Here is a 24,299-nt window from a genome sequence, read left to right as displayed (position 1 = left end):
GTTAGCCTGAATATCTCTACCTTCAAACCTAGAAATTTCCTCTGAGATCATTTATGATCTCCTCAAGCAACAACCCAATGTGCCGTTGAATACATTAGTAACTGGGGCTCATTTTGCCTATCACCTTACCGGAGATGGAGGATGCCTCCGAAGTTCAGACGTAAAATTCACCTCTTTATATTCTTCTTGGCTCCTGGGGAGCTGTTTGATCCTATCATCTGTGTGGAAGTGGAAGTCAACTGACTTGGTTACCTGGCTAACTGTTTTCTTCAGAGGCTGCCCTGGGTGGAGTAGGAAAAAAAAAAAAAGCAAACTCACAACACCGGACACATAGCCACCTTGAGCAGAGAATATTAGTCAACTCCCTGGTCAACCTTCTGACCCAGAGACATACAATACTGTCAGGTTCCTAACCTGCCACTGGCCCTTTGAAGGTTAGACTCAATCTTCTAGCCCAGTGATTCCCAAAGTGGGTGACACCGCCCCCTGGTGGGTGCTGCAGCAATCCAGGGAGGTGGTGATGGCCACAGGTGCATTTATCTTTCCTATTAATTGCTATTAAAATTTTTTTTTAAATTAATTTCCAGGGGGCTAAGTAATATTTTTTCTGGAAAGAGGGCAGTAGGCCAAAAAAGTTTGGGAACCACTGTTCTAGAAAGTGTCTTTGTAGATGCTGCCAAAGGACAAAACAAGTCACTGTCTTTAATCCTCTCAATCCTGCCTTATTCTTAGAACAGGCATCAGGTTTCCATTACCAGGTAACACTACTGGTGATTGTTCCAGGAACTAGCTTTACTCCTACTTCTCTCATCTAGACCAAAGCTCCTAACAATCCCCAGGAATATCAGTGTTTATAGGACGATTCATGATGCCAGAGCTAGCTGTACAACACATTTAGTCTCAGGGCCTTAATGATCATACTCTACTTATACAGACTATAGATCATGGGAGGCCATCCATACTAGAGGAATATTGAACAGAATCAATCACAAATGAGGTTTAAGCAGAGCTGACCTAGTCCTGCTAGAGCTATTTTCAAGGATTCTTCATTCTTCTTACGCATCTCTACCACTTCCTGCTGCATCCTGAGTCTCTTCTCCAATTCCTGTTCCTCTGTACTTTTCAAAACCTTCTTCCTAAAGAGTAAGTCGAGTTAATCAGAAATCAAGATAAAATGGGAAAGAGAAAAAGATGCTGACAACTCAAATGAGCCTGAAGGGTCATTTCCAAAGCCCCCATGAATCCAGCTATTTTTTCATTAAGTTAACAATAACCAGGTCAAGGTTCATTTGGAAACTATGAAGTCACCCTCCTACTTGGGCTTCTAGCTTGATATGAAATATCAATTCCAGGTCAGGAAAATCCTCACCTTGTGGGCGGTGTGTGAGATACAGCTGATCTGCCTGTGGGGCGTCCCAGGGAAGATTCACTCTTCTGGGCCCCATTTTTGGTGCCTTCCATGGGCTTACTTTTGCCCTCAGTGCTGAAGTTCAAAAGGATAAAATGAGACAGCATAGTCAGTCTTCCCAGAGCAGTGCATAAAATCAATCATATTATAAGTAATCAACCAAAACAAATAATCAAAACAAATGACCTCCTAGCTTAAGTCACAGTGCTGGGTACGGAAGAATACAGACAAACATGAAAGAATCCTGGCTCTTGAAAGGTTTACATTCTATTAGGGAAGACCATAGGTCCAAGCCACAGAGAAAGTAGATAGAAGGTGCAGGGAGGGAGGGAGGGAGGAAGCACAAGTGCTTGGGGAGAGCAGGCAAGTCCCCATTTAGAAAAAAGCACTTCAGCTAAATCCTGAAGAGAACTAGGGATCTTGAGAGGCGTAGGTGAAGCAGAAGAGCACCCAAAGGAGACTTAGAGCCTGACACTAGAATAGGTGCTTTGTAAAAAGATAGAAGAGGACAAACGTGTGATAGAGGTAGATCAATGATGGGCAAACTTTTTAAAGAGGGGGCCAAAGGAAAGGAAATGCTCATCTGTCAGTCTGTTTCTAAGGCAACTCTTTTGGGAAGTTTCATTGTATTGTATCCTACTCATTGTATTTGTCAGATTAGGAATAATGTCATGAGGGGCAGATAGAACATTTCAGGGGGCCGCATCTGGCCCGAAGGCCATAGTTTGCCCACCACTGAGGTAGATGATTAATGAGATCTGATAAATGACACTACATCATGTAGGAGGCTGAAGTGTCAAAAATGACACCAAATTTGTAAATTTGAGAGCCTGGAGAGATGGTGCTTTCCACAGGGAAAGAAAGATTTGGGAGAGTTTTGAGGAAAAAAGATGAGCTCTATTTGTTGTTGCTGTTCTTGTTCAGTCATTTTTGTTGTGTCTAACTCCCCATCTGGGGTTTTCTGGCAAAGATATTGGAGTGGTTTGCCATTTCCTTCTCTGGCTCATTTTACAGATGAAGAAACTGAGGCAAACAGGATTATAAAGCCTGCCCAGGGTTACACAGCTACTAAGTGTCTGAGGCCAGATTTGAACTCAAGAAGATGAGTTTCTGACTGCAGGTCTGGCATTCTACTCACTGTGCCACCATGACACAGAGCATGTCAAATTTGAAATGCTCATGGGACTATCTAGTAGTTTGAAATGCCCAACAGGCAGCTGATAATGTATCTATCAGAGAGACTGGTCCTGGATATAAAGATCTAGGAGTCATCTGCACAGATCTGATAAATGAATTCATTTGGGAGCCAAGTGAAATGGTATGCAATAACCAGAAGAGGAATCAGGGGTAGACATAACATTAGTGGGCATGGCACAGAAAATGGTCCAACAAAGAAGACTAAGGAGCAGTCAGACAGGTAGGTAGATGGGGAAGCAAGAGAGAATAGTATCTGTCACAAAAATCCAGTGAGAAGGAAAGATTCAGGAGGAGAGGGGTAGTCAACTTTCCCACTTTTTTAGGAAAACAAGTGTTTTCACCACATACTTAATTCATCTAACTCTCAGTTTAGCCAACATTTCAATAGTGTCCCAGTACACTCAGTAACTATAGAAGTATATTTGAGGCAAGCTGACCTTACATCAGTAAGAATACAAGGCAAAAGCAAATTCCCCCAAAAAAAGTGCAGTCAAAAAAAAAGTTGCCTCTTCCCTAGGTATGAGAGGATTAAGGGATAAGCAATGTCACCCAAAGTGAGGAAAACCCAACCAGCTGGTTACTCACACTTTCATCTTCTTAGAAGGTGGCATTTCCTCACTGGCCACGGAAATAGGGTGTCTCTCTGCTTTCATTCTGAACTGCTGTTTCTGCCGATGTTCTGACTTCTTCTGAGCAGACAGGCTCCTGGTCACCCTGGAGAAGAAAGAAGCAAGAGCAACTAATCCTGTGTACCAGTGTTTATTGTTTATTTCTTACCTCGTAAAGACACACATCGTTTTTATCCTAGTAATTTAACTTCTTGTTTAGTCTTATAAATGGCTTCTAAAACACCATCATAACATTTTAAGAGTTTACAAAGACCTTAGAAATAATCTAGTCTGATGCTCTCTTTTTGACAGTAAGGGAAGAGAAATCCCACGATGCCATCAGCCCAGGGTCACAGTCATACAAGACATGTATGTGTTAACTAAAGTCAAAGATATTCCTGTGAACACTGTATGTATATAAGGTTTGTCTTTCTTTGTATTTGCTTTTCCCTCTTTATGTTCCTTGAAGGAAATTTTTCATGATAGAATCTAGGTTCTTAAAAGCTAAGCCTACACCAACGTGGATATCCTGGCTAAATGATTCCAGGCTCTGTCCTAGTGGCGAAAGGGAGCTTAGGGCCTTGCCCTGTGATGTACAGTCCCATTCCACAACGTTGGATATCAAGCTGGGCCTTGTGTCTGCACCTGCATATTCCTAAACCTTCTCAGAGTCTTTGGACTGTGACTGAGGAGACAAACCATGCAGGAAACAAGACTTAACTGCTTTGGTAACTTGAGTATTGAGCTTAAGAGCCTGGCAAACAATTTTTTAAGATCTTTCTTCTTGCTTTTTAAAAAAAATAAAATAAAATAAAATAAAAAAAAAGCTAAGCCTACATCAGGAAGATGGCAATTCTCCCAAGGTACTCTCCTCTTGGTTTCAATATATGCTACACAACTTGCCCATTCCACACTATGTTATAGGTGCCTAAGGTCATACAGCAGATTAATGGAAGAGAGTAGTACTGTGACACCATGACCACCAAGGGCCTCAGGCTCTAAGAGACAAGTGTGCCCACTGAAGCTCAGGAGAAGGGGGCAGGGAGGGAGATCCAGGACATGTTTTCAGGACCAGCCAATGTGTCCATCTGTTTTACTTGCTCATACTTATCTCTCACAAAGGAAGTGCTCTATTGGGAGGAAGGGCAGAGGACAGGAAAGGATTTAAGAAAGAAGTGACAATAATAATTACAAAATCATCAACAAAATACATTTTACAAGGGGAATACCATGTAATACAATGAAGTAAAATATCAAAAACATTTCTTAGGATAAGAGAACAAAGAATAACACCAAAAGTCAAGAATGAAACTAGGAGGAGCTCTACTCACTGCCATGAGGAAGCTAAAGGAGAACCTGCTGAGAGTCCCTGCAGGACTGGGAAGATGTCCTGTGACATTTTAACCCTGTAACATCTTAACATGTCCAAAAACTGAACCCATTCTTTCACCCATAAAAATCTCCACTCTCCTAAGGGCAATACCTTCTCCTACTCCCTCAGGATAGAAGCCTAGGAGTCATCTCAGATGGCTGGCAGCTTTACCTTTTCAAACTTTCCCCACCACCCACTCCTTCTCTCCTCTGCACTCCAACTCAAGACTTTAGGTATTCTCCCTGGCTGATCCCCACTGTTGCAAATGTCCTTTCTCATCTCTACCTCCTGGATTCCCCTGTTTTCTGGAGATTATTTTAAAATACACTGGGACATGTTAGGATGGCACCAACATACAAGGCTCAATAAGCAAATCACTGGACCTATAATTGCAGGAGGATTTTATTACCAGGCAGGAAATAGATAATAAAATTCAATTTGAATGGAAATACTCAATTACAATAACCTCTGTTAAGACAGAATCTTCAAGTGAAGTTTAATTCTTGCTGTGAAAAGCTATTATTTTAGTTATGTCTCATTCAATTAAATAAGCATTTAATTGTCTGATATTTAAGGCACTTCCCCAAGTGCTTAAGATATACCCAAAGACAGTTAAGTGATACAGATCTTGTCTTCTGGGACCAAATGATAACAGGAAGAAGACCACCACCTACAAATAGTACACAAGGTAGAGTAGGTCCATATTTGAAGGGGGAACAGCATTTCCAGGGACTGGGAGAAGAGAATCAAAGAAGTCTTCAGGGAAAGGCCAATTAAGCTGAAGTTTGGGGCAGAGTAGTGGGGAGAATCCATTCCAAGCATAGTGGAAAGGAATAAGCAAAGAAATAGAGACTAGAGCTGCTGGGGGGTTACCAGCAGTCCAGTTCCCCTTGGGGGTGGGACAATTGAGTGAGAAGAGCCAGAGACCCAGTAGGTTTGCAGTGGCTGATCTGAAGTGCCATCTGCTGATTTTAATTTTTATACCCTCTTTTCTTTATGATCTCATACAGGTTTTTTTTCCCCCATACATTCAAAATCACACATTAACTTTTGAAACATCATAAGATTGACATTTACCAAATATCTTACTGTGGTTAAACAAAGAAGTAAACTTGTCAAAAATTATTCATTATGGTCTGGCTTAGTTTGATCTTATTATTTTCAGCCATGTGTAAGGTACAAGTACATCAGTTCCTAGCTAAGCATAATAGTTAATTATATTTTAACTAATTATATTATGTATATAGTAATGTTATACTATTCATTCAACTCCGCCAAGGACGGTCCCAAGCCCGGCTGAAAAAGAAGGAGGGTTGGGCGCAAGGCTAGCAACCTCACCCCGTAAAAATCTCACTTGCTATAGAAACTGCAACCTCATTAAACCAACAAAACCAACGATCGCCTAGTCTTGAAGATTGCTCTCCAACAGAGTCCACGACGCATGCTGGCAAAAGCCAACACAATACCAGACTCTGGGAAAGAACAATTCAGTATACCATCAGTCAGGACGCTATGAAAAAAAATATGGAACCCACCAGGGAGGAGAAAAATCGGAAGGCCAAAACAGACCTGACAAAGATATGCCCAGTTGGTAGAAGTTGCCCAGAACAGAGTCCGTTGGCGTGAGATGGTTGCGGCCCTATGCTCCTCTGGGAGTCAATAGGAATAATAATAATAATAATAATACTATTCATTCCCATCATCAATCAAGGAGATAGTTATCGTAGTTGATTACATCCAATAAGATACAATAATATCAGTCTGGTCCAATGTTTTGTTTCCATGGTGTTTTTTCTGTTATAGGATCACTAAGAATACAGTTCTGGTAGGGTGATTCTGTGCTAGTTTGTCATTGCCATAATTTCCTTATGTTTCACTGTTTCTGTGGTCTGTAGGAGTTTGGGAACAAACTCAGACCAGGTATTTTCTTGCTGGGAACTTTAGAAACTTGCATTAACTCACTAATTGCTGGTTTTTTGCTGGGCTGATTCTAGGGGAAATTTCTATACTCTAGGGGGTTGTACAGGGGTTTATTTTTGGATAGTGGGTAGTCTTTGGCTGTGATTGTTCTTGCCATGAACCTGTATTGTTTTTCTGTGTCTCCTTTGAGCCGGATAAGGATATTTATTGCAATAATTTCAATGCAAGTGAATGTCACTGTAAAAAGAATCACATGGGGTAAACTGAGTGTGGAATTTCCATCCTCCCGACAACCTGCCGTGCTGGATTGTCAGAGCTTGTGAGTAGCCGTGCTAACCTCACAGTCTCGATGGCGTCCAGCATAGAGCTAGCACCACAGGGCAGCTAAGTAGTACAGTGGATAAGAAAGCTAGGCCTGGAGATGGGAGGTCCTGGGTTCAAATCTGACCCCAGACATTTCCTAGCTGTGTGACCCTGGGCAAATCACTTAACCTCAACTGCCTAGCCCTTACTGCTCTCTTCTGCCTTGGAACTGATATTAAAAAAAAAAAAGTGCTAGCACCAAAAGAAGACAGAGGCCCTGTCTATCCTAGGGAGTCCAGTCACAAGGATTCAGGGGTCAGCAGAGACATGTTTTCTCTGTCAGTTTCAGCATGGCTTTGACCTCTGAAGCCATTCTTGGCTCCCAAACTAGTGTTACCTTAGGGACTGGCCTGGAACAAGGGATCCAAAAACAGGGGCATTTTTTGATGTTTCCTGGATGCCTGGTGAGTCACAAGCATTTGATGGAGCAGATTCTTCTGGTAGATTCTCTGTTTCCACATAAGAGTTGCCAACTAAAGTAAGAAAAAAAAAAACCAAAGAGACATTTTTATGTATCCATGTCTACGGTGGGGGGGATGGGGGTGGGTAGTTAACATGTCAAACCAAAGACATAAGGCAAAAGAAGAGTAAAAAAGTGTTCTAGATCTTTGACTCTTCCTCTCTTCTTGTGTATGGGCCCCTGAACTCCTCTGTTGGTCTGATGAGGCCTATGAGTCACCTTCACAAAAATCTTTTAAATGCAAAAATTAAAATCTATAGGATTACAAAAGGAAACCAATCATATTTAAATCACAGTTATCAAAATATGAAAAATAACAAAATCAGACCCCATGTAATAGATCCCTGGACAATTAGAGCAATAGGTAAAAATGCTGATGTTACCATTCGATATTTATGATAAAAATAATAATAATTGTCATTTATATACATTTGTGCTTTACAACGCACTTTACACACATTAACTTCAACTAATCCCCCAAAATTAGCCTGTGATTTACAAGAACCTGAAAAACTTTGTACACTGTAACAGCAATATTTATTCATCAACAACTGTGAATGACCTAGTTATTCTCAGCAATACAGTGATCCAAGACAATCCTAGAGACTCATGTTGAAAAATGCCATCTGCCTTCAGAAAAAGAACTGATGGAATCTGAATGCAGCCCAGAACATACTGTATTTAATTTTCTTCTTTTTTTTCTTCTGGATCTCTTCCACAAAATGACTAATATGGTTTTCTTTCAATTTTATTAATCTTTCCTTTGCTTTTCAGGATTTCTAATTTGGTGTTTAATTGGGGTTTCCTTAATTTGTTCTTTTTCTAGTTTTTTTAGTTGTATATCCAATTCATTGGTCTGCTTTTTCTATGTTTTATTGATGTAAGCATTTAGAGATATAAATTTTTTCTTAAGTATTACTCTGGCTACATACAAAAAATTTTGGTATGTTGCATTCTTGTTGTCATTCTCTGTAATAAATTATTGATTGTTTCTTATGATTTGTTCTTTAACCCATTTATTCTTTAACATAAGGTTATTTAGTTTCCAATTAATTTTTAGTCTTTTTTCCATCCAGCTCTTTGTTCAGTGCAATTTTTATAGCATTATGGTCTGAAAAAGATGTACTTAATTTTTCTGCTTTTCTGCATTTGTTTACAAAGCTTTTGTGTCCCATTATATAATCAACTTTTATGAAGGTGCCAAACAAAATGACTAATATGGAAAAATGTTTTACATGATTGCATATGTAAAATTCATATCAAATTGCTTACCATTTCAGAGAAAGGGGAGGGGTGGGAGGGAATGAAGAACAGCATGTGAAAGAAGGGGAAAATTTTGGAATCCAACAAAAATTTTTAAATGAATGCTAAAAAATGATTTTTACATATAATTGGGAAAAACTTTTTTAAAATTAAACTTTTCTGGTAGTATTTAACCTAGTATTATTATTTCCATTTTATAGATGGAAAAAAAGTAGACTAGCACAAAGAAGTTCAATGGCTTCAATGCTTCCTCATTGTTCAAGGTTCTGAAACAGGGATCAAGCCAACATCAAGACCTGAAGACCCTGCCCAAGTCAATAGCAGAGTACCCTAAACCTACCCCTTGAAGTCTGGAGCTCTAGATCAAGACCCCAGTGCACATGACCACTGAGGTAAAAACTCAAGGGAAGGCCTAGAGCCCTTGCCCAAGGTAGCTCACTGTGTACCTGGCCCTGCAAGCCAATAGCTGGCCCTAAGAAAACTGAATCAGCAGTGGAAAAGGGCTTCCAGAACCATCATAGCATCTTGGAAGAATTGAAACCTGCAGATATCTAGAACTACATCTAAAGGTAGCAGCAAGGAAAAACTGAAATTTAAGAGAGTGCCCCATCTACCTTGAGAACAGAGTCTACCTTTAAGATAAAAATAACACTCAAGAAAAGGCTGGAAAAATGAGAAAAAAATATATATATATACATATATATATATACACACACGTACAATTTTTTTAAAAGCAATATTTAACCATAGAAAATTATTATGGAGACAAAGACGAACAAAGCACAAACTCAGAAGGGGACAATGAGATCAAAAGCAGCTACATGTAAAACTTCAAAAAAAATGGGAATTGGTATAAGGCCCTAGAAGAGCTCAAAAATTTTCAAAAAGAAAATCTTTCTGCATGTTCTCTTTTTTTCTGATATGGATGAGGTTGCTAAGTAAGTAATAACTTTAAAATATTAATATACTGGAATAATTCCAGATTTTACTTATTGTTCTGTTCTATGAGAGTTCCTGGATTTTTTTTAAAGATTAAAAAGAGAGGGACTGAGGGTAGGCAGACAAAAATTAATTTTTTTAATCAAAGATGGAATAAGTACATAATCCTTAAATTAATCAACAAAAATATGCTCAGGGCCTATTATCAGCAAAATACTGCACTAGGAACTATGGGAATTTTTTTAAAAGATCAGAAAATAGGCTATCTTGGAGTTTACATTCAAATCAGGCAGATGAGATATACACAATTAGCCATAAAAATACAAAATGTATACTTCTTATAAATATGAAAATACAAATTAAACTCTTCATCATGTATGTTTTACCTTCTACAAGGATAATTTATAAACCCTTTGAAGGTAAAGGATTAAGTCTTTTAATTTTTGTTGTTCCTCCAGTTCCAAGTAGAACATGCTACCCAGAAGGCTCTACTTAATATAACACTTGTTGAATGGATGATACTACCTATCTTCATGAATTAATTATTTGCAAGTCAGTCTAGCAGCTCAGGCCATATAGGGAAGACAGGCTCATTAGAAGGACAGTCATTTGTCTGATACCACAGATCTAGTTAATGACGTGATTGGGGTCAGTTTCAGATTTACACTTAAGGAGGCTCTTGATGTTGAAATAAACAACAGGGATTTATGACCTCTTAAAGGATGCTTATGTTGTGACCAAATGGACAAGACTCTGAGCATGTATTTGGTAACCAGTAATTTAGACACTGACCATCTTCTGAAACCAGATACATGACTCAGACAAAGTATGCATGCACAGTGGGTGTTTTATAGTTTTATAATAAGGTTTAACTCAAGTTAAACTTAGGACTGGACAGATGACCAAATAGGAAAAGAATTAAACAACATAATACAAGCACACCTTATATAACATTGTGTCAACAAATGACTTTCCGTTAGCATGTCATTAATTCTTTATAACCGAATTCCACTGCAATGTCATCCAACCCATCTTTGAGACTTGGGAGTTCTGAGCTGCAAAAGGTTATGATGATTTGAGTGTCCACTACTAAACCAGCATTAATATAGGAAGCTCATGGGGGTGGGAGCCCCCCAGATTGCCTAAGGAGGGCAAACCAGGCTAGGTTAGAAACAGATGAAAAACTCCTGTGCCAGTCAGAATTGGGATGAAGCCTCTGAACTTTCAACATGGGCAATTAAAAAAGGTCAAGTCTTAAAAAATAAAATAAACTTAAGGTTTCAGAAAAACCTGGGAAAACTTGTATGAAATGAAGAAAAGCAAAACTAGGAGATAGTAATATTGCAAAGATAATCAATCAACTTTGAAAGAAAAATAAATAGTAACTTATCAATCCAATGATCAACCACAGTTCCAAAGGATTTGTGATGAATCCTGCTCTCCACCTCCAGGAAGAGAGCTGATCAGCTTGAGTGAAGATTAAAACATGTTTTTTTCTTGCTTTCTTGCCTTTTTTTTTTTCCTTTTGGAATATGACTAATGCTGAAATTTGTTTTGCATGACTATAATTAGTTATTACGACTTTTTCTTGCCTTTCATTGGTAAGGAGAAAGAGAGAATTTGCAACTGAAAATAAAGTAAAACTAAAAAGATAAAATTTTTTTAAATTCATAAAGAAATTTCATGGGTTTCATATCTGTTATGATATGAACAGGTAAGCATTTTATCATTTCAAAGAAGAATACCTAGAAATCTGTGCTACCATTTCAACATTCTTCTAGAATATCTTTTTTTTTTTTTTTTTCCAGGACACTTACCTGATCTCAGAGGCATGACAACTGCTTGGGGAACATGGGCCTTTCTCAAAGGTGTCTTCCTATAGGAGGGACCTGGGGCTTCATCATCTTCAGGAGGTTTATTTTCCAAATTGGCCCTCTCCTCTGTAGAAAAGCAAGATCACTTTTATCACCTTGAAACTACTCACAATTATATTGCACTTTAAAGTTTTGAAAACCCTTTATTAACAAGCTTATGAGAGGCATACTATTAATACCACCTAATCCCTGTTTATAGATAAACTAAGGCTCTGACAGGTTAGTTGATTTGCCCAGGGTCACACAGTGGGCACATGTGGTATATCTTAAGCCACTGTTAGAACAAGTAACAGGTAAGAAAGTACAAATCAATGCCATACCACACCTGAACTTTCACCTAGAAGGAAACCCCAAACTCTTACCAGTTTATACTCAAACAGGAAAACGAGACTTTTGTGGACTATGACTACAAATCCAAATTAGATCCCACAAAAAGAAGGGGAAGAATTGCTTGGAATCAGATTTTCTACCAAAGATATTGAAGATACTTCACAAAAGGCAAAGGAATATCTAAAGTAAGGATTTGGCACTCTGAACAACTGGGCACTTTACAGGCCTGAAATGGTCTTATCTATAACCTGATTAGATCATAATTTTCTCTCTTTTTTTAAAATTAATTTATTTGGAATAGTTTTCCATAGTTATATGATTCATGTTCTTTCCCTCCCGGAGCTGACAAGCAATTCCACTGGGTTATACATGTATCATTGTCCAAAACCTATTTCCATATTATTAATATTTGCAATAGAGTGATCATTTAAAGTTAAAATCCCCAATCGTGTACCCATCAAACCATGTCAATCATAATTTTCTTGACAAAATGTGGTGGCAAGGTTTTAAAAGCTAAGGGATTTAATAAGCTATCCAAGGGTCATGTTATCACATTTACAAGGAGGTTCCAAATCTCAGCTGCATAACTTGTCTCTTTCAAGAGTCCTCCTCTCCCAGGTCTTAGGACCACTGGCTGTGACTGGAAGTTCTGTGGAATTAAGGAGTATTACTCCTTCAGGGGCAGCTGAAAATATGGCCCAACAAAGGCAGGCAAGTCGGAGCTCTGCTGAGAAATCCACCTCCAACAACTACTCAAAGAGCAACAAAGACCTTCGACAGCCCAACTGGGCTTTCTCATTATTTATGTGAGCATATTCTGAAAGGTCAAGGACATGGAATGGGGCGGTGGGGGGAAGGGAAGGATAACTCTACCAAAGATTACACCTTCATCCACTCTTCTACTAGACTACTAATCGGCTCTTCCTTATTGTTACCAAAATAAGCTCCTATGCCTAAAATGAGATTTACAAATACAAATAGATACAAATAGAAAAATAACATCAATCACAGGTCGAACTCAGATTTTAGACAAGCCATATTTGGGTAGAAGTATTTATTGAAGTCCATTATTCAGACCAATAAAATATTAGATTCCTTCTAAAATAAAAGCCAGCTCAAATTGTTCAGGCATCTGGATATTGATGATAACTAATTCCAATTTTTAATACTTATAATTTACTTGTAAGTCATTTCTTAGATTGAGCTGAAATCTATTCCATTAAAATAGGATTCACGAAATAAGTCTAATCCATCCATATAATTGTTCCTCAAACATTTAAAATAACCATTGTGCCTCCCTTATATTTTCTCTCCAGAGTTCCAGTTCTCTCCAGAACCCCCAGTTCCAATCAATACTTATATGATACTGTTCTTTAGTCTTCCCATCTTTCTGGTTGTTCTCCTATGGACTTACAGGGATCATAAGTGGAAAAGGAACTCAGAGGCCACCCTGCCTAGCCATGTTTTAACACAAAACCCATGTGTAGCATCCCAAACAAATAAGTTATCCAGTTTTTGTCTAAAGACCTCTAGTAAGGGAGAATCAATTATTACCTAAGGCAGCACATTGTACTTTGGAATGGCTCCATATTTTTAGGAGTTATTTTCTTTTTCTCAAGCTCAAATTTAGCTGATTGAAATTTCTACCCACTATTCCCAGTTCTGTCCTCTAGGGTTAAAAGGAACAAGTCTAATTCCTCTATTACACAAGTCTCTCAACTTAAAAATAGTCATCAAATTCTTTCTATGTCTTTTCCTAAAGCTAAACATTCCAAGGTTCTTCAACATATCTTATGTGGCAAGAGATCAAAAGGCCCTTCACCATCTTGATTAACAATCTTCAGATGTTCTCATCTTATCAATATCCTTCCAAAAATGAGGACCTAGAATTTATCAGTGGCCTGATTACAGTAGTACTGGCAAAGTACAGGAAAGGCTATCTTTCCTTTGTGATATGCCCTATACTTTTTTTTTTAATAACCTTTACCTTCTGTCTTAGAATTAATACTAAATATTGGTTCCAAGGCAAAAGAGCAATAAAGGCTAGGAAACTGGAGTTAAATAACTTGCCCGAGTTTGCACAGCTAGGAAATGACTGAGGGCAGATTTGAACGGAGGACCTCCTATGTCTAGACCTGGCTCTCAATCCACTGAGCCACCTAGCCACCCCACTATGCTTCTCAATGCACCCTAAGACTATATTACAATTTTATGACTCATATCAGTACAAATGATCACTGAGTTACAGTCCACTAAAACACTTGGTTTATAGACCAAGTTAGCTGTTAGCTGGCCATGCATTCTCCACCTTGTTCTTGTGATATTAATCTTTTCTTGACCCAAATTGTAAAGCTTTACATTTGTTCATATTAAATCTCATTTAATTAGCTTCAGGCACAACATTCTAGCCTGTAGAGCTCTCTTTGCATCCTGACTTTGTCATCCAGCTGTCTTATCAGCAAAAGTGATAAGCATGTCATCTTTGGATCCAAGTCACTGATAATAATATTAAGTCTCACAGCTACAGGTTGACTCTATTACACTGCACTAAAGACTTCCTTACAAACCAATTTGAATCACCAATAGCTAAATTCTTGGAGATGTGTCATTGAACTGACTGCAGACTCTTATCTATACTACTATCTAGCATACCTCCTCTAGCTTTTCTTTAAGGATGGCATGAGACTGTCAAATGCTTTGGTAAAACTGAATTTGCAGCTTTCCCCTGATCTACCCACAAGTAATCCTACCCCCAAATGATAGAGAGATGGAAGTAATAGACTGGTATAACTTGTTTTAGATGAAACCATGTTATTCTTTATAATTGCTGCTTCCTTTTCTAGATGCCCACTAATTGTCTCCTTAATCTAACATTTTCCCAGGAATCTAAATTAAGCAACAATTTGCAGGGGGTTTTTTCCTCTCCCTTTTATTTTGAAAATTAGAGAATTTGCCCTTGTTCAGTCCTATGGTAACACTCCCACCATGCATGATCTTTCAAAGGTCACTAAGAACACTTCAGTAAAAATCTGCCAGTTCTTTCAGTGCCCTAGAATGTAATTCATCTCATCTTGGTGACTGGAACTTAAAGGTAGTTCTAGGTACTCTCTTATTATCTCCTTAAAGGTGTATTGAGTATCAATTCCCTATTAGCCATTTTTCCGTCCTTCTTAGGAGAGAGATCACTCCTCTTGGAAGGTAAAACAACAAAAAGAAGAATCCAGCAGTGAGCTCTGTGTTTTATCTATTAATATTCCACTTCCAAAGTACAGTACCACTTCTCCCTCTCAGCCCAATATTACTTAAAAACTTTTTACATTATCCTCTGCTTTATTCACTCATTGTGAACTTCAGCACATCCCATAACTGTTGCAGGAGCAGGTAACACTTGTATTCATAGAATTATGTGTCTTTGTTTCCATTCTCTGGAATGGAAACTTTCATTTCCCAGCCTTCAATGGGACAAGTTATTTGCTATGTTCCTTACGTGTCCACGTGGGTTTTTTTTTTTTTTGACAACTATCCCTTTACATCATTACTGGAATACTTTCTCTTTGTGTCTTCAGAATTTTATTCCTGAATGCTTCTGCTCTTCCTGGACTAGCTTCTTCTATAGATTTTAGTTCATAAGATCACAGAATCATCTATCTATCTTTTCTATCTAAATCCTCTGAATTATACACTCCTGAAAACTGAAGGTATATGCCCTGCTTTCTTCTCTATCCCAAATTCTAAAATTGAGTAGTTAAGTATTCCCCAAGATTTCCATGGTAAAAATGGGTGAAAATCCAACAACAGTTCTTTTTTCTTGGTGACAATAAATCAAATCTGGAATAGAAATTCCATTCCTTTATATCCATTACTTTTTGAAAGATAAAACAACGACGATGTCAAGAAATTATTAGCTGTTTTTTTGAAGAGAAAGATAATTTTGGCAAAAGTCAAAATAACTGACATCACAACATGATAATAACATTCTTGTGCCAAGGAGCTACGTGGCACAGTGGACAGAGTACCAGACTTGGAAGTCAGAAAGATCAGAGCTCAAATTCAGATTCAGACACTTATTAGCTGTGTAATCTAAGGCAAGTCATTTAACCTGTCTGCCTCAATTTCTTCAACTATAAAATAGGGATAATAATAGTACCTACCTCCCAGGGTTGTTGTGAGGATTAGATGAGAAAATATTTGTAAAGTGCTTAGGACAGTGTCTGGCACAGAGTTAAGAGCCACATAAAATGCTTATTCCCTTTCTTTCTCTGGCTTGTGATCTATTTCACAAGTTCCTTATCTATTTCTTCTTTCTGTCCAGGTGGTTAGTAGTGCACTCCAACTTGATCCTGCCTGTCAATGACCTTCCTTAAGATGTGAAGCCCAAGGGCAGCCAAGTGGCTCAGTGAATTGATAGCCAGGCCTAGAGAAGGGAGGTCTAGGGTTCAAATATGACCTCAGACACTTCCTAGCTGTGTGACTCCAAGCAAGTCATTGCCTAGCCCTTACCACTCTTCTGCCTTGGAACTAAAACACAGTACTGATTTTAAGATGAAAGGTAATGGTTTAAAAAAACAAAATGAAGTCCAGGCCTGGGCGTGATGTTGCAGATATGTTCTGATGAGGACAGAAAGCCTATGACCTCCCTCTTTCTATTCACATGGACTAAGATCATACGGGTCTTTTAAGCAACCACAACACATTAACAATGACTTTATAATACCAGGTCTTTTACACTCTAGTCATAGCTCTTGCACTCTATGTCTCAACATCTACTCCCTACACAAACTTCTGTTTTCTTTGAACAAAAGCATGGTATAACCACTGCAATTATTCTTCCAATCATATAGTCTGACACAAACACACAAAGCATTGTGCCAAAAAAAAAAAAGAGAGAGAGAGATTTGTATTTAAAAATAATAAATAACTTGGTATAAGAGTTGACTTCACATTTGGCACTTTTAATAAGGTCTAAAATAAACAGAAGGAAACTCCTATTCTGGCCTCAAGACTAAAGAATTTCTTCTCCAATTCATCCTCCATATGGTTGTCAAAATGATAATCTTAAAAAGCACAGGTCTGATCATGTCACTACCCAGCTCAATTAACTCCAATGGCTCCCAATTATTGCTAGGACCAAATATAAACCCTTTTGGTTGGATTTTTAAAAATCCTTCATATCTTCAACTCCAACTTGCCTCATTCTATTCCCAGGACCTAGCACAGTGCCTAACACACAGGAAGCACTTAATAAACATCTGCTCATTAATTGGGAATTCAGTTCTATGGGTAATAAATAATCCCTCCTTATAAGCAAAGGGAACACAACAAATACAATCAGAAAAGGATGCCAACTAGCTCTAAACAGTTCTCAAAGCTGCCAACAAAAGCAGATACCTACCAAACCAGGAGTCCACATTACAGACATCTTCATTATTAATAGATGTGAAATTGATGAAGGCTGTTGGAGCATCAAAGGAGTAAGAGGCTCTGCTCTGAGACATCGTCACCGCCACTCCTTTATTCAGGAGTAAGCTCTTTTAGTCGGTGCACTCACTGTCTGAGGAAGAAACAAGTTATGAGTGAAACAGTCTAAAGCATGACACTCAAAATGTACTTCAAAAAATGTGCTGAAAAAGGCTGCTAAATAATATGTTTATATAAAAAAAAAATCCTTAATCCATACAGCAAATTTGTTATAAAATAAAATTGATTCTTCCACATTGTTTTCAAATTTCCCAAATTCCTCTGTTTACTAAATATATTCCATTAAGAACATAATCAGCATTTTGGTGGTTCATCAACACAATTACCAAAGTAAAAAACATTCTAAAACCAAATTAGTTTGGGAAACAATGATCTAAAATGATGGATCCTGACCTTTTGGGGCTGTCAACACCTGGTGATATGGTGCTATCTTGCAGTCAATAAATTCAATTCACTATAACAAATACATATACTAAGTACATATAATGTAAAAGGTATTTTCATGGAAATTTTTTTAAAACTCAAAATTAAAGAAGCCTTGAACTTTAATAATAAGCTACTAGGATCCAAAGTGAACCAAGAGAGGGGCAGCTGGGTAGCTCAGTGGATTGAGAGCCAGGCCTAGAGACGGGAGGTCCTAAGTTCAAATCTGGCCTCAGACACTTCCCAGCTGTGTGACCCTGGGCAAGTCACTTGACCCCCATTGCCTACCCTTACCACTCTTCCACCTATCAGTCAATACACAGAAGTTAAGGGTTTAAAATACAAAAAAAAAAAAAAAAAAAATTAAATCAAAGTGAACCAAGAGAAGTACAGGTAAGGTAAGCTGAACCAGGAGAAAGCACTAAATGAGATCAAGTGAATTGTCCAATGTTACACAATTACATACTCCTAAGTATGAGAATGAGGACTCAAGCCTATGTCCTCTGACATCAAATCAAGCCTCTTCCCACTATGCTACACTGCCTGAAAGGTAAGTTTCTCATTGATCTAGATGGAATATCCAAGTGATGTCCAATAGAAAGCTGGGGCTATCAGACTTAACATTCAGGAGAGAGGTTATGGTGGGCACATTTGGGGATCATTGTCACAGAGATGATAAATGATTCCATGAGAACTGATAAAGTTACCAAGACAGAGAACAGAGAGATCACGGGGCAGCTACGGCAAATGGAAGGATACTGATGTTCAAGGGATATAGCAAAGGAAACAGAGTAAGAGGAGAAAAAAAGGTAGGTAGAAAGAAGAGAGAAAAGTAAGGAAGGCCAAAAGAAGGTACTATCACAGGCAACAAAGGAAATGAGAATATTTAGGAGGATGGATGAATAGTTAATTATGAAAGGGTGAAAAAAGAGAGGCCATAGCATCATAGATCTCAAGAGCCAGAAGGCTCCATATCACACGGAGAGAAAAAGAAGATTGCCAGGTCACAGAGAGAATAAGTTTTATCTCAAGTGGAATTTGAACCCAAGTGCTCTGTGCACTGAACCCAGTGGCTTCTCAAGAATAGCTGGAGCGGGATGGGCAGGTCAAAAGAAGGAAGAATGAAGAAGCCTGGTTGGGTTGGTAGGCAGAAGGAAGGAAAAAAGGAAGAAAAGAAGAAAAGTCAAAAGGATATGAGAAAGCAAGATAGAAAAGGGACAGAATAGGCAGAGACAAGTTATTAGCTAAGGAGGAGAAGGGATAGAAGAAAAGAAATATACCAAAGGGGGATAGGGAGAAAAGGGGTGCTTGAAAGAAAGCAGTAGAGGAAGAGGGCACAAGACAGAGATTCAGAAAGGTTAAGGACTTGTTTGTGATAACACAACTATAATGTTAAAGCTAAGATTTAAAACCAGATCTCCCAAATCTGTATGGATTATTTAGTCTGTAGAAAAACCATAAGGTAGAACAGAAAAAGTTACAAAAGTTGGAGAAAGCAAAGGCCAAAAGGTATAAAAGAGAGTTCCTATCTTTTATTTTTATCTTTCTAACTAGAGGACAGATAAATTGGTGTTTCTATTCCTAGTTAAACTACTAGTGGCTTCTTTTCTCTCTCCATTTTCATTCAAAGCACCTTGTACTAAAGAAAGTTATTCAGCAGGATAAGTTTGGCTCTCCAAATATTCCTTAGCGATGGTGATTAAAATGCCCCTGGGACAATCTTGGAGGAGGATCCTACCCAACAATCTTACAAGGTTTTCCTGCTTGGGTAAACCAAACATTAGTGGGCATGGGAAAAATCTGAAATTCCCATGATCTAATGCCTACCCCAGGTCACTGGGCATGCTTCCCAGGCTGGAATGTAATGGAAGAGACCAAAGGGGAAAAGAGGAAGGAGGTAAGAGAGAATATAATCCATCAACTTCTCACAGCATTTTGAAATCAGCAACCCAACTAAATTGTGGAACTGAAAGATGGTGGGAAGTGTGCAAAGATAAGAATAGAATGGTAATATCTGAAATTTATACAATACCTTAAGACCTCCAAAACACCTCATATGGCATCATTTAGTTTGTTTTTTTGTGGGGTTTTTTGTTGTTGTTGTTTTTTAAATAAATCTTTTAAGAGTTATATAACCAAATATAAATTTTTGGATTTCCCTAAACATACTTCTTCACAGGTCCTAGATGCCTGCTAAATCAATACAACCTCATAACATAAACCTATTAGTTCTAACATAACTTAATTTTAACATAGTGCTGGACAGTTAAAGGGTAAACTATTTTCATCAATGAAATCCTATTTTAAATCTCACTATTTAAAGCAAATTTCTATAGAAGAATTTGTCTCTCCTTAGATTATATTTTTCCTAAGACCAAGCACTAGGATTCTGCTGAAGTCATAACTCCCAGAAAGATATTTGTTTTGGGGGTAAAAAGAGAAAGAGCCCACAGAGAGAAGTGCTTAACCTATATTTAGGTAAAATTTTTAAATGAATCTTAATATGCTGGTGGAACTGTGAATTGTTCCAATCAGTAAGTAACTCAATTGATAACATCCTTTGACTAAGAATCTTCATGACAGAACACATTCCCTAAGGATGTCAGACAAAATCAAAGTTCTAATATATAACAAAATATTCATAGCGGGACTTTTACGGTAACAACAAGAAACAACTTGATTTCCCCACATTTTCATAAATGAATTGCTCATATTTTTTAATGTTAAATAATATTTCATTACATTCATCTGCCAATTTGCTCAGCTATTCCTCAATGATGGGCTTCATGATATATATAATAAACCATACCTTTTTCTTCCTTCTGCCTCCACAGAGGTCTAACCTGACCTTCCTTCAATTAAAACAATGGTTCTGCTTAACTGAGAAAACAGAAATGTGGTAGAAAGGTCCATCCACAAGAATCCCCTTATTTTACAGATGAGGAAACTGATTCAAAAGATTTATTCAAGTATGGAAATGAAACCAAAAATTCTACTGAGCTAAGTAACTAGCTGGGGCAAATTCAGGTCGTAGAAACTTTTTTTAAAGCCCACAGGAGCTAAGTGGGAAATAGAATAAGCCAAGGCCAAAACCAACTGTTAACAGAACTACAGGCATGGTGGGAATTGGACACTTTCCTCTACCCTTCAATCAGGATTGAGTTTCTGTCAACACTCCTCACTTTAAAAAAAAAGCACATGCGTCATCGCATTCTCCCAAACAAGCCAAGCAGCCAAGTAAGAGATTCAGCATCACGTTTCAAAATTAGCTGAATCTGATGCAAAATGCCAGAGCTTTAGTGTGGCAAAATTAGGAGACCCTTCATTGGAAGGCAGCTATTTCTGACAGTTACTCTTTAAGAATACAAGAGAAAACATCCTCTCTAATAACAGAGTAAAATTTCAACTCAAGGAACCTATTCACTTCAGAAAGCTATACTCAGCATTGAAAGTTATACAAAGACAAATTTTAAAATGGTCCCTGCCTCATCAAGCTTAGAATGCATAACATTTAAAAGACTACAATTCAAAACTGAACATAAATGTGAGGTACAAATGCTAGGTAGATCCAGTGACAGAAATATCAAGAAGACTTCATGGGAGTGATAACATTTGAGTAGTTTTAAGAACTGAGCTGATTTTTCAAGGGGTATAGAGGAGATGAATGAAGTAAGCAAGGCTTTGAGGACAAAAAGATGAGCAATAACACAATCCTTTCTCTCAAGGAATTTATAATACAGGGGTGGGGTGGGAAATCAGAAAAAACATGAACACACAATTATTATGCAAATAAGACTATAAATACAGAAAAGAACCATAGAGTGGCATGAGAGATTTGAAGAGGCAGGAATCACTTCTAGCTAAATGACCAGAATAAAATTCCAAAGAAGATTCATGGAGGAAATAATATCTGAGCTAGGTCTAAAAGAAAAAGGATTTCAGCAGAGAGAGATAGGCTATCATTGTGGTGGTCCAGACTTAGGAGTCAACCATAGCAGTCAGAAGGCAGCTTATCTTGAGGTGAGAAATGGTGAAATAGTCCAATTGGCTGTAATGTGGAACAAGTGAAGTAAACACGATGGAAATGAAAGGCTAGAAAGCAATACTATAGTCAGATTACATAGGGTCTTGAAATGCCAGGCCTAAATGGTTCAAATTTTATTTATCAGGCAAGGGGAATGACGTGATCAAAACTGTGCATTGAGGTTACTTTGGCAGCAATGTAAAGGAAGGTTTGAAGAGGGGAAACACAGAATATGCAAGTAGTTTTAGTCAATAAACTATACTTACAACAACCCAGGGGAGAAGCAACAAGACTTTCTTTCCCCTAGCCTTTCATTCTCTCTTTAGTGTCAAAAATTAATAATTGGGAAAGAAAATCCTGCAAGATCCCCAAGTAGAAAAGTAGACTTTGGGAGATTAGAAAACCCTTTTCAATGAGCACTGAAACAAAAGGGGTTTGGTGCTTGACCCTCAGTTTACTGGTAAATTTTATTGAAATCTTGACTATCTAGCCTTGTGAACTTTGTCAAGAAAGTTCTCTTCTCTGGGTTTTACATAAAAAGAAAGACAGAAAAGTTAAGGTTTCTACTGGCTCTAATATTCTATGCCAACTTCCCCAGGCAATTCTATTAAATCAAGGTTTGAATGCAACTGCAAGAAGTCAACTCACACATGGAATTGCAGACATTCAGAACTAGGAAAAACCTTAAGACACTAACTAGTCCATCTGACATCGAGGACAGCTGAGACCCGAAGAGAAGTAAACCTACCAAGAGGAAAAGCTGAGATTAGAATAGGTTTCCTGACCTCCAGGTTCTGAAGACCTCCAGTCTCTTGCTTTCTACAGAAGTATTTGCTTGTCTGTATGTTTTTTACTTACAGCCATACATCAACCAGATGTGAAAGAAATGTCTTACTGTGCTTGGAAGGCTTACAAGGTTTGTAACCTACAAACATGGTGGAAAATACAAATGCTAAGGGAATACAAGATACAACAATGCAAAAAAAGCACAATGTAGTAGCATAAAGAGCCCTAAACTGGCAGTCAGCAGATGCACATCATACTCTGCCACTAACTGGGCAAGGCATTTCCCTTCCCTGGACCTCAGTTTCCTCATCTGTCTAATAAGGTAATCTGGCTAGATGGTATCTAAGTTCACATTCCAATTAGTTGGGTTTTAATTACTTCCACAATCACCTAAAATCTTCTCTCTCAGGTGACATTCTAGAAACAATTTGAGGGTGGCATTTCTGTGCCTGAAATACAAAGTAAATAAATGACAAAAAATGCTCTGAAACAAAAGTATAAAAAAAAACAGAATCATCATTCTTATCCACTTTACTCAAGTTGATGTCTGTCTCTATCTTAAGACTTTCAATTGTCAGCAGTTCAAAGGGGTGATGTAGGCTCCCTAATAGAATCCCCCAGAATGCCTAGCATAGAAGGCACAGAGGTGCTTAATGAACACCTGTTCACTTGAAAGTAAATGTTTGTCATTCTCCTGACCAAGAACCTATAACAGGTTTCCTGTTATATTCCTGCTTACGGCTTTACTTATATTATTCTGGCCCAAAATCGTCCCCACTCCCTAAAAATCACTCATTCTTTAAAACCAGTGCAAGTCCCACCTCCTCCCTCAACCTTTCACTTTTACAGAGTGTTTCAACCTAGAATGAGTTCACAGGCAGTATGGTAGAGTGGAAAATGACATAGATTCAGAGTCATAAGATCTGGGTTTAAATCCTAATTCTGACTTACTACCTTTGTGACTTTGGGCAAATGACTAAACCTCTCTGGGTTTATGTCCTCATCTTTGAAATGAGGGGGATTGGAATAGATGACCTGGATGTACTGAAGCCCTGGGCCAACTCTAAATCTATGATTACTAGCCAATGAGATCACTTTCCATTCCATGAACTTCTATTGTACTTATGATCTAATAAGCACACAGTTAAAAACTTAATAGTTATCAGGAGTAGCTATGTGGCTTAGTCGATAGAGTGGATAGGCCTAGAGACAGAGAAGTCCTGGGTTCAAATGTGACCTCAAGACACTTCTTACCTGGGAATACCCTGGGCAAGTCACTTCACCCCCACTGCCTCGCCCTTACCATTGTTCTGCCTTAGAACCAATAGTATTGATTCTAAGATAGAAGATAAGGGTTTAAAAAAAAAAAACTTAATAGTTGTCCCTCTGATGGGCTATAAGTTTTTTTTGAGGATAGCATCTGTCTTCTACATACTTTCTTGTATATAACACCTGGGATGTCTAGCACAGTATTTTGCTCACAATGTGCTCAAATATTTGTTGAAAATCTGGTCCCTAATTAGAGCTGTCTGTATTTCCCATTTCATTTCTGCTGCTAAACTCTACTGCAATTCATATAACTTTATGAGTAATTGGACACCTATAATTGTTTAAAGCCCCTGACAAAAAATAAGAGTTAGTGAGCTGTAAAGTTCATGGGTTTCCAACAAACTTAAGTTTCTGCATGGAATTCAGGACTGATGAAAAAAGGAGAACCAAAAAAAATAAGTATTTATAAGAAAGAACTGCAGAAGTTACAACGTAAACCCTCAATTCCCATGAAACCCTGATATCTGCCACCCACAGCCTTCTATTCCTCTTCCCTCTCCATCCAAAAATAGACTAGACAAGTTC

General features: G+C 38.1%; 1 protein-coding gene and 1 non-coding gene across 2 annotated transcripts in view; one reads left to right on the top strand and one right to left on the bottom strand.

Moving 5' to 3' along the window:
• Window positions 1-24,299, bottom strand: part of TPX2 (TPX2 microtubule nucleation factor) — a 63,777-nt gene that overhangs the window by 26,961 nt on the left and 12,517 nt on the right. Inside the window, exons 3-9 of the mRNA XM_044664294.1 lie at window positions 17,127-17,285; window positions 11,348-11,470; window positions 7,206-7,341; window positions 3,191-3,319; window positions 1,370-1,483; window positions 1,015-1,136; window positions 130-281 (exon numbers count right to left, since the gene is read on the bottom strand). Of these exons, the coding sequence (XP_044520229.1) occupies window positions 130-281; window positions 1,015-1,136; window positions 1,370-1,483; window positions 3,191-3,319; window positions 7,206-7,341; window positions 11,348-11,470; window positions 17,127-17,229 (879 nt within the window). The 5' untranslated portion in view covers window positions 17,230-17,285. The remainder of the gene's footprint in view (window positions 1-129; window positions 282-1,014; window positions 1,137-1,369; window positions 1,484-3,190; window positions 3,320-7,205; window positions 7,342-11,347; window positions 11,471-17,126; window positions 17,286-24,299) is intronic.
• LOC123238452 lies at window positions 3,729-3,928 on the top strand. The gene has a single exon (XR_006505616.1). It is a non-coding gene; the product is annotated as a small nucleolar RNA SNORA73 family (small nucleolar RNA).

This window comes from Gracilinanus agilis, chromosome 2 (genome assembly GCF_016433145.1).
Source record: "Gracilinanus agilis isolate LMUSP501 chromosome 2, AgileGrace, whole genome shotgun sequence".
In the NCBI taxonomy this organism is placed as follows: Eukaryota; Metazoa; Chordata; class Mammalia; order Didelphimorphia; family Didelphidae; genus Gracilinanus; species Gracilinanus agilis.
The sequence above is the reverse complement of the archived record's forward strand: the minus strand, read 5'-3'. Positions and strand labels throughout refer to the sequence as shown.